General features: G+C 45.9%; 1 protein-coding gene across 5 annotated transcripts in view; it reads left to right on the top strand.

Annotated features, from left to right (window-relative positions):
• The window catches only part of LOC144822995 (3-galactosyl-N-acetylglucosaminide 4-alpha-L-fucosyltransferase FUT3-like), a 1,018,227-nt gene extending 1,006,600 nt beyond the window's left edge, over window positions 1-11,627 (top strand). For all 5 annotated transcript variants that reach the window (XM_078681091.1, XM_078681090.1, XM_078681093.1 and 2 more), the window contains one exon: window positions 8,351-11,627. In XM_078681091.1, the coding sequence (XP_078537217.1) occupies window positions 8,351-9,417 (1,067 nt within the window). In that variant the 3' untranslated portion in view covers window positions 9,418-11,627. The remainder of the gene's footprint in view (window positions 1-8,350) is intronic.
• The last annotated feature ends 1,878 nt before the right edge of the window (window positions 11,628-13,505 follow it).

Genomic DNA, 13,505 nt, shown 5'->3' with positions numbered 1-13,505 from the left:
TCAAGGGATCTTTCTCAAGTTCCTTCGCTGCATCTTGCTGAAGAAGCGGCAAAGCTGGATAGCATTTATCAATCGCCATTTTACGTTGTCTGTGCAACTGCTCACTCGCCTGTTCTTCTTCATTATCTTTAAACTGTATAGCAGCTTGTATTATCGAGATACCCTTCTCTCTTTTATTTTCATTCGCTAATTTAATTTCCTTCTGTTTGGCTTCCTTTCGCCATAGGCGGAAAGAGTCAAACATCGCCGGCCGGGCTTTCTTCTTAAAAAGTCTAACCTCTAAATTATCTAATACTTCCATATCAAAACTACCATATTGGGGCCATTTAAGGACACCATCTTTCCTGGTGTATCGGATCCACACTTCATTATACGTGATGGGGCCCACGCCATGTTTCACGTTACATTCATAGGTCGGAGTTCCAATCGGAGGAACCGGACACGAGTCCTCCAATCGGGAATCCCTATTAGAACCACAACAAAATAATCTTCCAAGTCTGCTAAGACCAGGCATCTTCCCTCTCTAGTCTAGCTCCAAACTTCAAGGGATTATCGAATACGATAGTCTCGCGAATACACGAATCCCTCGGCTTTGGTACTTGCAAGGCCCAAATCAAAGAACCCAAATCAAAGATCTCAAATCAAAGATCCCAAGTCAAAGATCCCAAGGGATACCCAAAACTAAGGACTGGGAGACGCTCCACTCATACTTAACTAAGGTATCGATGACGTCACCAGAAGACCTGTCTATCGTCTCGCTCTACAAATCGTCTAAGGCTCCAAGACAGGGCGACAGTCAGGGCAGCAGTCCTTCGTAGCCGTCGGAAAGCGGGGAACCTCGCAGCAAAGACTTTCAGACCACGACGACATACAGGGGTCGATGAAGTGGTTGGCCTTCCTCCAGATTTTTCACACGAAGCTCCTCATGATCATCAGGCTTGGACCGGTACCGCTGAAGTCGCCCCACGTTGGGCGCCAAATGAAGAACCGGGTTATTTAAGACCCAGCGGTGCCAGGGGACACACCCAAAGTCTCCGGATTCACCTGTCTCAGAGTTACAGAAACGCGGCTACTTCTTGGTGACGTCAAAGATCAGATTTATTGGCTGCAACCAGTAACAGAGGTCCACGAAGTACAATGGCTGTATATTCGTAGGAGACTGCTCGATCTTACAAAGCACGTCAACCCTTTTTATACGAAATATTACGCTTCAGGCAAACATTCCTTATTTACAGTAACCAATCCCATGTGTACAATAAAAGCATTGCATGACAAGCCCACATTTCATCGTCCAGCCCACCATCAATTACCCGGTAAGACCCAACATTCTTCATCAGATAAATCGGCTGGACTCCTCATAAAAACGGGCACCTCCTCATCGTAAAACAGGTCATAAAGAACGGAGCAGAGACAGGTGTGTGTAAGATTAGACATAGTTGTGTGCAATAAAGGGTTTATGGTATGCTGTGCTTTGATCCTAATCTCGATCGGCCACTGGGAAAGGAACTTGCCGAACAGGTTTGGCTTCGGGCAGTGGAGTCAGCTTGCCCAGGTCACACAGAAGCCAGCTAAAGGTGTACGTGTCCCAAAGACTCGTTCGGCCTTCGTCATCGGCCTATGTGAGGGCAACCACAAAATGGCTGCCGTACACAAAATAGAACCCGAGGGTTCAGAACGGAATGTCTGATTTCACAGTGATCTCGTCACTCGAACACGCCGAAAATACTCGTATATAGTATACTCGTCATTCTCGGTCTGCTGATATCAAAATCGTCATGATTCGACGATGCTTATTACACGGGTCCAGAGTTTACGGAACCACAATACTCCGGTAGGAGTGATTCAAGCGCGTTATAAACCCGCAAATAAATAAATAAATAAATAAATGATGTCGGAAGAAAGGGATGCAAATTTGGCGTGGATACCTTTTGTGGACAAAATCTTATAGGGGCCTAAGCGTAAACTACCCTAAATAGCCCAAAAAAGGCTTTGCAGGGGGGGAGGTCTAGCAGTGAAAGGGTTAAGGGAGAGTAATGCAAGGCAGCGACTTGTGTTGCCTTGCGTAACTCCACATTTACCAAGCCGTGCATGGCTTGATAAATGCCATCCTAAGTTTTGCATCGCTATTGTGCCTCCTTTCATGGCGCAAGGGTGATGAAAACCCCTGATAAATATGAGCTGTAGCTTCTGCTGTGAAAGGATGCGTAATCACACTGCCTGAACTCTGCCTAAAGGGTGACAATTCCTGGGGGAGAACGCAAAACCAAACAACACTCTGGGGCCTATTTATGACCCTTGTTTGCGTCGCTCTTGCACCACGCAACATGGTAGAAGAGCGATGCAAAGCTTAAGTCAGATTTTTGAAGACACGCAAAGCCACTTTGCGTGGCTATGAGTGGCTTGAAAAAATCTGTAGTAATGCAATGCACCGCAGCACACATAGAAAGAGGAATATGCCTTCCAGGATTGTTTTTGTGCAGGAAGGTGCCTCTTCCTGCACAGAAAACAATCCTGCCTGCAACTTAGGCACCCTTGCACCAGGGTGCAAAGGGGCCTGCATTGGCACCAGGCAGCCCATTGTGCCCAGTGCATAGGTAAGGACAGAGATGCACCATATTCCATTAAATACGGTGCATTGCTGCCCTTTCCCTGTCACGCAGTGCAGCACATCACTGGCTGTTATGTGAAACCTCAGTGCATGTAGCAAATCTGTGTAGCATTGATCTGTGAGAGGCTGAGAGCTCTTTGGAAGTCACAGTACTATGGCACTAGGGGGCGCTGTAAGTCATGGTAGAGGTGCACAGTGAGAGCTGTTTTGATGTCTTGCTGGCATGATAGATGCACATCACACGTCATAAAAGGTGCCGTAAAAAGATCTGCACTTTTCAAAATACTAAGTGGTGACTTCATAATGGAGGCAGCAAGAGAGGGACATTATTAGAGTTCTGTGGGTGTCTGATGAGTGGTAACTGGTAGGCATCAGAAAAGGAGCGCTGCAAGGGCCATGTGAATGGTTGGGTACAGGGATTTCACCACTGTATGCGGCAGGTCAGATAATAGGTGATTTTCGCTCTCCTGATGTCTCTCTAGGGCACGGGTACTCCTAGTACGGCCCGCGGGCCGCCAGCGGCCCGGCAAGCCTTGCCTGATGGCCCACGTACCTTGCAGACAATTTACCCGTGTTTAAAAAAATAATAATTAAGGAGTGTCTGCAAACACTGCTCGCAGCGACTCTGAGAGTGCAGCTGCAGGGGCGCTAGGAGGTGGAACAAAAGCCTCATTAACATACAAATGGCCTTTTAAAGACCTGTGAAGTGCTCGGGTGCGGCTGTGTGTGTGTGCCCGGAAGCTGTCTCAGCGGGCACACACAGGCAGGGTAAGATGAAGAGGGTGACAGAGGGAGGGAGGAAAGGGAGGGAGACAGAGGGAGGGAGGGAGGGAGGGAGGGAAAGGGAGGGATACTGAGGGAGGGAAAGGGAGGCAGGCACAGACAGAGGGAGGGAAAGGGAGGGAGAGGGAGGGAGAGTGAGGGAGGGAGAGAAAGGGAGGCAGACAGAGGCAAAGTGAGAGAGGGAGGTGGAGGGAGGGAGGGAGGCGGAGGGAGGGAAAGGGAGGCAGACAGGGAGAGCGAGGGAGGGTGGGAAAGGGAGGGGGAGGGAGAGCGAGGTAGGTAAAGGGAGGGAGAGCGAGGGAGGGAAAGGGAGGCGGGCAGAGGGAGAGCGAGAGAGGGAGAGAAAGGAGGGAGGGAAAGGGAGGCAGACACAGACAGGGAGAGCGAGGGACGGAGGGAAAGGGAGGCAGAAAGACAGAGGGAGAGCGAGGGAAGGAGGGAAAGGGAGGCAGACAGTGGGAGGGAGTGAAAGGAGGGAGGGAAAGGGAGGCAGACAGAGGGAGAGTGAGGGAGGGAGGGAAAGGGAGGCAGACAGAGGGAGAGCGAGGGAGGGAGGTAAAGGGAGGCAGACAGAGGGAGGGAGGGAGGGAGGGAGGAAGGGAAACGGAGGCACACAGAGGGAGAGCGAGGGAGGGAGGGAGGGAAAGGGAGGCAGACAGAGGGAGAGTGAGGGAGGGAGGGAAAGGGAGGCAGACAGAGGGAGGGAGGGAGGGAGGGAGGGAAAGGAGGGAGGGAAAGGGAGGCAGACAGGGAGAGCTAGGGAGGGAGGTGGAGGGAGGGAGGGAAAAGGAGGGGGAGGGAGACCGAAGGAGGGAAAGGGAGGGAGAGGGAGGGAGAGCGAGGGAGGGAGGGAAAGGGAGGCAGACAGAGGGAGAGTGAGCAAGGGTGGGAGGGAAAGGGAGGGGGAGGGAGAGGGAGAGCGAGGGAGGGAAGGAAAGGAGGGAGGGAAAGGGAGGCAGATAGAGGGAGAGGGAGGGAGGCAAAGAAAGGCACACAGAGGGAGAGCGAGGGAGGGAGGATAAGGGAGGAAGAGGGAGGGAGACAGACAGAAGAGACAACAAGAGGGAGAGGGAGGGAGAAAAAGAGAGGGAGAGGGAGGGAGACAGAGAAAGAGAGAGGGAGGGAGACAGAGGGTGACAGACAGAGGGAGGGAGGAGGGTGACAGCCAGAGGGAGAGTGGAGAGAGGGAGGAGGGTGACAGACAGAGGGAGGGAGGAGGGTGACAGACAGAGGGAAGAGGGTGACAGACAGAGGGAGGGAGGAGGGAGGAAGGAGGGAGGGAGGAGGGTGACAGACAGAGGGAGGGAGGAGGGAGGACGACAGAGTGAGGAGGGTGACAGAGTGAGGAGGGCGACAGAGTGAAGAGGGCGACAGAGTGAGGAGGGGCAACAGAGTGACGGAGATGGAGAGGGAAGGAGAGAGGGAGACAGAGAGGGAAGGAGAGAGAGGGAGACAGAGAGAGATAGAAGGAGACAGAGAGAGAGGGAGACAGAGAGAGAGAGAGAGAGAGAGAGAGGGAGACAGTCAGAGTGAGTGAGACAGAGGGAGTCAGGGAGGGAGAGAGAGGGAGTGAGAGGGAGTGAGACGGTCTGAGTGAGAGAGAGTGAGAAATAGGGATAGATGGAGGGAGAGAGGGAGGGAGAGAGGGAGAGAGAGTGAGAGCAATGTTGAGAGAGGGAGGGAGAGAGAGAGAGAGAGAGAGAGAGAGATGTGTGCATGCCGGGTCTGGTGGCTCAGTGGACGAAGGCATCTGCTGCAGGGACCTGTGTTTAACCTCATGGTCACAGATTTTTTTGTTGCTCTAGCCCCGTCCCCATCCCCTTGTGAGTACCCATGCTCTAGGGCAACGTTTGTGTATTTTACTCCTTATCAGAATAGAATTCTATTAAGAGAACCCTATACATGTCTCAAAACTTCAAGCCATATTGTGGGTTGTCCTTTACAATAAAGCTACTGAGAATAGCTATTTAAAATCACGATCCCAAATTTACTTCTTCCTTCCTCATTATTTCTTATTGGGCGAAGCCTAAGAGCAGATTTAGTTTTTTTGCCAGCCTCATGTTTTCCCAAAAAATCATAATAAAAATACATGGATAAAAAGTTTTACATGAGGTCTCTACATCCAATGTTCTGTTTAAGTGACATTCCTATGTTGCTTCCCTTGACCACAGCACACAGGGTGATTCCTCTCTTCAGCCAGTGGATATGTTACCTGTGAGTGGTGGCATTTTGTTTGTACACGTTCGCATTCTGCAAGTTTTGGAAGAGGGACAGGGGAGGGAGGGGGGGCAGTAAATCCCCTTCCTTGCTTCCCTAAGGTAGGGAATATGAGGGAAACATCACTTACAACGCAACTTTTACCACGCAGTGCTTTTACATCGCAGCTTTTACAACGCAAACCATTACAACGCATTGCGCTGGGGGGCGCTCTAGGATAGGGAATATATTTAATTTACTACCCAACACCTTCCCTACTATCCACGAGGACTGGAGTTGGAATAGTAAATTAAATAATTCACTATCCAGCGTTCCAAAGCACTATGCGTTGTAATGGTATGCGTTGTAAAACTCGTGTTGTAAAAGCATGCGATGTAAAAGCATGCGTTGTAATGTCGTACATCCGGAATATGACTACACCCCAGGGTAATATCATTTGTCAAAGTTCGCCCATCCTGTTTCCCTACAGTAGAAAATAGGAAATGCAAAACCTACAGACCGCTAGTTCTCAGACTTTACACATACAGCAAGCATTGGCAAAGCCAATAGATAGCCTTTTCGGCGCTATTAGATTTGCCATTGCAGTCTACTGATGCTGTGCGGTATCTAGAAAAAGCTAAATGCCTGGTGCATGAGGGCCTTGCAATTCCCAGTATCATATCTGTCCCAATATGGCGATCTCAGGTATGAATAAATAGCCATATTCTTCGAGTAATGGGTGTTTATTGCCGACTAGGGAGAACAAAAGATTAGACCTCCAGGACCTCTCTACCCTTTTGTGTGTTTAAGTAGAAGGGTATTGGGAGACCAGAGATGCAGCCAAATTAGTGCAATCTTTAACAGCAAATAATGAACATTATTCTATATCCAATAGGATGTGGCCTGTCAGAACTGCCGACCTTGGAAATGGGGAGCCAGGTTCGATTCTCAGAGCAGCTCAACATTCTGTGCTTCTGGGCACATTTCTTAATCTTCCTGTGACTACCTAAAATGAATGTATTCTTGAATAACATAAGAGGTGCTCTTGTAAAGCACTCCAATACCTTCGGGTCGAGTTCGCACTATGTAAAACTGCAAAGAAAAGAAATAGGAGCTGGCAAACTGTCTGAATTGTTAGTCAGACTTTCTGAAACAGTACAGGTTACATACATTTGAATTGCTGTAATGTACAGAAATTATCTACTTGAGGTGGTGGATGTGGAGATAGGTGTACACAATGTACTAATTTTTTGTACAGTAAATTGTGTCAATGTGAAATGTATACTTTGTGCATATACCTTTTCTAGTGCATTGTGTAACAGTACACATGCTCTGAAGTTATATTTATAAGGTGTCAGTTGAAATAGTAACATAACGTGTATTTGTAAAGCGTAGGTTCACCCAAGGGTATTTTGGTGCTGAATAGCAGATGTTTGTTGTTATCCAACTGTACTCATCAACCTCAGAAGGGTTAAAGGAGTGGTGGACCACCGGGATTTGAACCTATGGCCATGAGGTTGAACACAGGCCTCTACAGTGGACGCATTAGTCCACTAAACCCCCAGAACTATTTTATTAAATAGTATTATTGGAATTTTCTAACCTATAATTGTTGATGTAAAAAGTATCTGCAGCATGGGATCAATGATTTACCAAGTATTGAAGGCCCCGTTGGAAACGTGAAGAACATGCAAAAAGTCATCTATGAAGGGACAACCAACCCATGGCAAATCTATATGCAAAAAGCTGCTGACACATTGGATCTAGCAACACAGAATTGGGATCAAGAGGACATAGACTATCCAGCTATCAAACAAGCACTCAACAAACAAATTTACCATCTGTCATGTAAAAGAGACTTAGCACATTATGAAATGGGAAGAGGTCATTCTGGGCTAATCTCAACATATACAGAGCATAAAACACATCCCTACCGAAGCAAAGCATTGGGTAGGAAGGCTTTAAAAAATATTCAGTGCCCCAGACTAGTGCCCCTTCCAATCAAAGAAATAAATCCCGGGTGGAAATCCCTTGATTTTGTAATCAACTGTATAATTTGAAATTATAAAACAGAATCCCTGCTACACTTGATGTGCTGTTGCTCCGGCTAGTTACAGTGTCGTCAGAAGCTGCTAAAGCCAATGTGACTATGCATAGGAGCTAGGACAGTGAAAGAAGCAGCTTTGGTTCTGTTCTCTTGCACCATACCGGCAGACTTGGTCAGATTTGGGAGATTTATGGACGAGCTGCGCAGCAGGCTTGTTGAAGAAGAAGGTCTTGACAACACTGGAGGAGTCTTGAATAGCAGCAAGCCATTAAATAGAAAACAGATTTGTTGTCAATTTGTCTAAAGCAAATATTCAAACGATACATGAACTCTGTCGCAACAATGTTTATATAACAGTTTTTATTACAAATAGTATTTTCCTCACAACTGCAATCGGTTAGAATTGTTTCATGTGAATTTTTTCAAATGTAAGATATACTGTGAAGGTTTTTAAGGAATCGTGCTTTGCATTATTATTGATGTAAGATTTATTACAAATGGTTTTAAGCAATTGAGCCATAAAACTTTTCATTTATTCAGTGACATCAACAATGACATTGATGAGGTTATGTGTCACATGCGATCTCATAATTGAGATGCAGGAATTAGTCTTCTTCAGTCTGTTTCTATTCTATTGCGTATTGAAATGTCCTTGCAAATTACTTTTTTGTAGTCTTTTGTTTCTTACTGTCTTTCTATTTTTTTCTCTTTTGCAGCTTCTCACATGGTTTCCTTTACAAGAAAATTGTTCTGCCAGAGATTACACATCTGGATCTTTCTCCAAATTCTCATCAGTACTTCCCTGATCTTGTACCTCCAGTGGTTCTGGAATGCTTCATCTGAAGTACTGTGCCCCATTCCGTACAACAAAGTCTCGCGGGTGCACCGGCCTTTCATCATCCTGCTCTGGACCTTACCTTTCAGAGAGGAGTTTCCCCTCAATCAGTGTGTGGAGCGTTTTGATATCACTGGTTGCTTCTACACAGCTGACCGAAGGTTTTACAAAAACGCTGACGCCGTCATCTTGCACCACTCGGATATCATGGACAACGCATATAGTTTGCCCAGACAACCAAGGCCATTCAACCAGCGATGGGTCTGGTTCAATTTAGAACCTCCAAGCAAAATTTTCAATATAGACATGATGGAGAACCTGATAAATGTCAGTATGACATACAGACGTGATTCAGATATCTTCACCCCATACGGGTGGACTTTATTGACCAACAAACCTCAGAAGTTTAGAATTCCAGTAAAGACCAGGCTAGTGGCATGGGCGGCTAGTAATTGGGACCCAACAATTCGGAGAGTTCAATATTATGAGGAGCTAAAGAAACACCTTCATGTGGATGTATTCGGACCAGGCCATCAGCCATTGGATAGAGACGGGCAACTTTCGATCTTCTCCCAGTACAAATTCTACCTTGCTTTTGAAAACTCTGACACTCAGGATTACATTACTGAGAAGCTTTGGCACAATGCTCTGTTGTCAGGGACAGTGCCTGTAGTTCTAGGCCCTCCCCGTCAGAACTATGAACTCTTTCTTCCCAGCAAAGCCTTCATCCACGTTGATGATTTCCCCAGTGCCAAGGCCCTAGCTGAATACCTTCTAGCACTGGACAAGGATGACAAGAAATATAAGAGTTATTTCACTTGGAGATATCGATATGAAGTAGAGGGAACAATGAACTGGCAAACACACTACTGCAAAGCATGCCTTTACCTCAAAAACCACCCAACCTACAGGACTATTCCTAGTGTGGCCAAGTGGTTTACATCATGATCACAAGATTCATAAAACTAGAAATACAAAAAGAAAACACGGCAGAGAGATCAGGGCACAGATAGGAAGAAGGAAATGAGGCAGATGCGAAGCTGGAGGGAAAGACGGGGGAGACAGAGTGCCAAAGACAGGGTGGGTGGCAGTGCTTAATTTGAGTCAGTGATTTCCAGGGATCAGCACTAGCACTAAATTGTCAGCACCGGCACTTATGACGGTCTGCCACATGGTGGCACTCTTTGTGTACATTAGAGGTGAACACAACAACAGTTGTTTATTAATTCAATAAACATTTATAATGACTAATACTTGCCGCTCAAGCCATTCTTATATCTTTGGGGGCCACAAATAGTCTGAATTGGTACACCTGTAGGGTGTGATGTTTAGTAGCTGTGTTGGTTCTTTCATTGGCTGCGCTGGCAAGTGCAATGGGTAAAGTGGCCTACTGACGAGAGCCCTGGCACCTAATTAAGTCCTGGTGTGAGACAGAAGGTAATAGGGATCCATGAATAAAAGGAGCCTTCGACAATTAGCTACTGGGGGTGAATGGGATAGAACATCACCATGGGTAGGTGAGAGTGGCTGAGAGAAAGAGTACTTATTTCAAATAACATCGTTGGCTTGAATCTGAGTGGAAAATAAAACACCATAATAAAGACAAAGGCACAAAGGAGTCACTGATGTACAGTAGTTAATTTGAGGTGGTAGATGCAAGTGTGGCCCTACTGCACCCATTTTTGGGGACTTGCATTCATTTTTCTTCATGAGACTTTTATGCAGAGCAAGAGAAATAAACACACGAAAGGGAGAAAGAAATGAAGAAAAAGACCAACAGTTTCAAAGGGAGAAAGCAGGAATGGGGGAAAACCAGCAAGATAAAGGGGCAGTGATTGTCTGTCGACGAATAGAAGAGGCATGAGTTGAAATCAAGAAGAGACAGCGTTGGTGGTATTCCGTCCCCCAATATTTGTAGTGCAGGCCGCGGGCTTCTGAGGGATGCTATGGGCCCTGGCACTTGTTGGTTTACATATTAATCACTGCTGATCGAGACGCAAGTAAGGCTGGGTACAAACAGAAGACACAGTAGGAGAAGGAAAGAAAGAAAGAAAACAAAGATTTACTACCCGTATATTCGTGAAGAACAGTGCCCATTTCACATAAGGATGCAAAGTAAAAATTCCAGACAGCAAATCTGAAGAAACTATTTGAGCTCGGCCGCTTACAGGACATGAAAAGACTTTTCTGAGCCATCATTTCACAGATAGTAAGCAGGCTTTCTGGTTTACAAGCTGAAGCCACTGTTTGCACATTTCACAGCAACACAAGAAACACGGGTAAAATTCTGGCACAGGTCATATTCTGTCTCAAACCAGACGCTAATGATGGACACATTTCTACAGAACAATTGTACTACTAAAAGCATGCCGGCTACAATCTGATCCAGGACCTCCTCCCTTACATTAAGAGTCACTCCCTTGATTTTTGTTCTCCCGCTTGTTTCCAGACCGACACCTCCTGATCACCCTGTACTGTGCCATCTACTGTTGAAGTTATGATGCATGCATCTATCTTCCCTATTACTTATATGTCTATTCAATGTGTCCCTGTTCCCAAGTAATGCTTAGTTTTTATTTATTGTAGCTGACTACAATGTATTTTAATGCAGGATCCCAAACAGTGTCTAGAATATGAACAAATGAACTGTGTGTTATGTATTATTCCAAAATACTAAATTCAATGCTCTCAAATGGGGTTTCCTCTTTAATTACAGTAGCACTGCCAACCACAAGTATGCCAAATGTTATCCTTACAAGGCTCCCTTTGCCATTACCACTGATATGTTTACCCCCAACTTTGGCTCAGTGTGGACATTTTGGTAAGACTGCAAAGTCTTATGAACAATAGGGATAATTGGAAAGCAGTGCAAATTAACAGGTGCTTAAAATGTGTGGATCTATGGTTAATTAACGGAAGATGAGTACATTGATGTAAACTTCTGTTCACACCAACAGAACATGCTACAACAGACATTTGCAGCAGCCTCATAATGAAGTATACAGCAATGTAGTTATCCTGATCAGGCAGCTACGACTGCCAAAAGAATTAAGGTCTGGACGTACGAATAACTGGTCGAAAACATATTTTTACCACCAGTACGGAATGTTACAAACCAACCTTGGTACTAATAATAAATAATACGTTGATTTGTAAAATTTCAGATTGTAGTAGGTCGTCTATGACCTACCTCACACCTATTTATGAGGTAGGTTGCAAAGTGTAACTCACTAATATTGTAACCCATCACAGTAATGGTGGTATGCTGGGGGTAAGCAGACCGTTGTCTGTGATCGCTTATAAATTAAAAAAACCTTTTATTTAAATGCAACACTTTTTCTTTAACAGAAACAGGGCTAAGCTTCAAAAGAAAAGCTGTTTTGTTTGGAAGTTGGTAGTAGTCCCGTGCCCCTGGGAACCCCTGCCCCCGATCCTCTTCCTCTTGCAAATAGGTTTCCTTCTCCTTTGAGATGTCAGTAACTTTTCTATATCTTGTGACTGGATTTGTATTGCAAACTATTGAACTGATTTGAGATTTTGAAGGGATGCCTATACCACTCCCGTTCCAAACACCAAATCGATTTGCAATCCAATTTGATAAGTCAGAAATGTTTTTGGGATTAGTACAAATGAAAAAGCATTTTTATTTTCTCAGCACCAATCGCAGCATTTGTGACCAGAAATATGCTTAGTAGTTCAGACCCTAAAATCAATGAGGAAAGGTGTGATGCAATGAAGCTTGAGGAGAGTTTTCATATTTATGTTAGCCTGGCACAAGATCCTCAATTGGGTTATTGATTGAGGGGGTGACAGCTCTACTCAAGCAACAACCACAATCCTGGTCCCAGTGAACCACAAAAGTCACTAAATTAACATGTGCATAACGCATCAGTAGCATGGCACAAAAGCAGTGGGGCTTAACTTAGAGGAACTGGGTAAAGTAGTTGTGCAACACACAAGCAGTTTTCAAGGGAAAACACAACACAAGAAACATCCCAAACTAATTTAGAAAAATACAGAACATTTTATTGAAGAATACAGTATCAAAACAACAAAAATCCAGTTAGTAGAACCGGAGATATGCAAATTTAAAGTTTTAGGTCGGTATAGGGCCTAAAAGCACAAAGCACCACTTGCAGTCATATGGTCAGACAGATGACCGCAAGTGGTGTCACAAGTTCAAGCTGACCAAAATGCCGAGTGACCGGATAGAGGGACATGGTTAATCCTTCTGAAACAGTTACCTTCTCAAATTCCGGTGAAAAGAGCCCTGAGCCTTAGGATTGCTCCTTTTCTTGGAGAACATTGCACTCTGATGCCAGCCAAGGGTCCAGTACCTGACGAGGCACCTCTTGGGGATCAGTGACTCACTTTAGCAGAGGCCATCAAGGCTCAGGTAGGTCCAGTTGCTGGTCCCGGCAGGCCCAGTTGCAGTAAGCCAGCTGGGCAGTTGCAGGGAGGTCACTGGATCTCGTTGTGTCCCTATGGCTCAGAACAGGAGGCCAGCCAACTGACGCTTAAAGTCCCTCAGGTAGCCTTGGATGAAGGGAGCAGGTCCGTCTTCCTTCGCAGAGAACAGGTGAGGCATCAAGCAGCAGGGCAGTCCTCAGGGGAAAAGGTAAACCTAAAGCTTCATGGCAGTCCTGTTAGCAGCACAACAGTCCTCTAAGGAACAAGGCAGACCTCAAGCAGCATGGCAGTCCTCTGGGATACAAGGCAGAGCTCGAGCACTAGGGCAATCCTTTGGGGAACAAGGCAGTCCTTCTTCTGTAGTGTCTGCTGGTCCAGGAATGTACTGAAGGGTGGCTCAGGAGATCCAATAGGTATACCTGGTGCTATCCTTTGGAGTGGGGGAATTTTCTAAGCTACTCCCAACATCTGGTTCTGGAAACGTCTTACCTTGCCAAGACTCAAAAAAGTCTTGGGTAACAAAAAAACTAGCATCGGTGTTTGTTTGTCCTGGAGGTAATCACTTTGAAATGTAAATGGGGCAGGGAATAGCTCAACCCCCAACCATGCTGGTAGGATTGCTCATC

Source organism: Lissotriton helveticus, chromosome 3_1 (assembly GCF_964261635.1).
Source record: "Lissotriton helveticus chromosome 3_1, aLisHel1.1, whole genome shotgun sequence".
NCBI classification, from domain to species: Eukaryota; Metazoa; Chordata; class Amphibia; order Caudata; family Salamandridae; genus Lissotriton; species Lissotriton helveticus.
The sequence above is the reverse complement of the archived record's forward strand: the minus strand, read 5'-3'. Positions and strand labels throughout refer to the sequence as shown.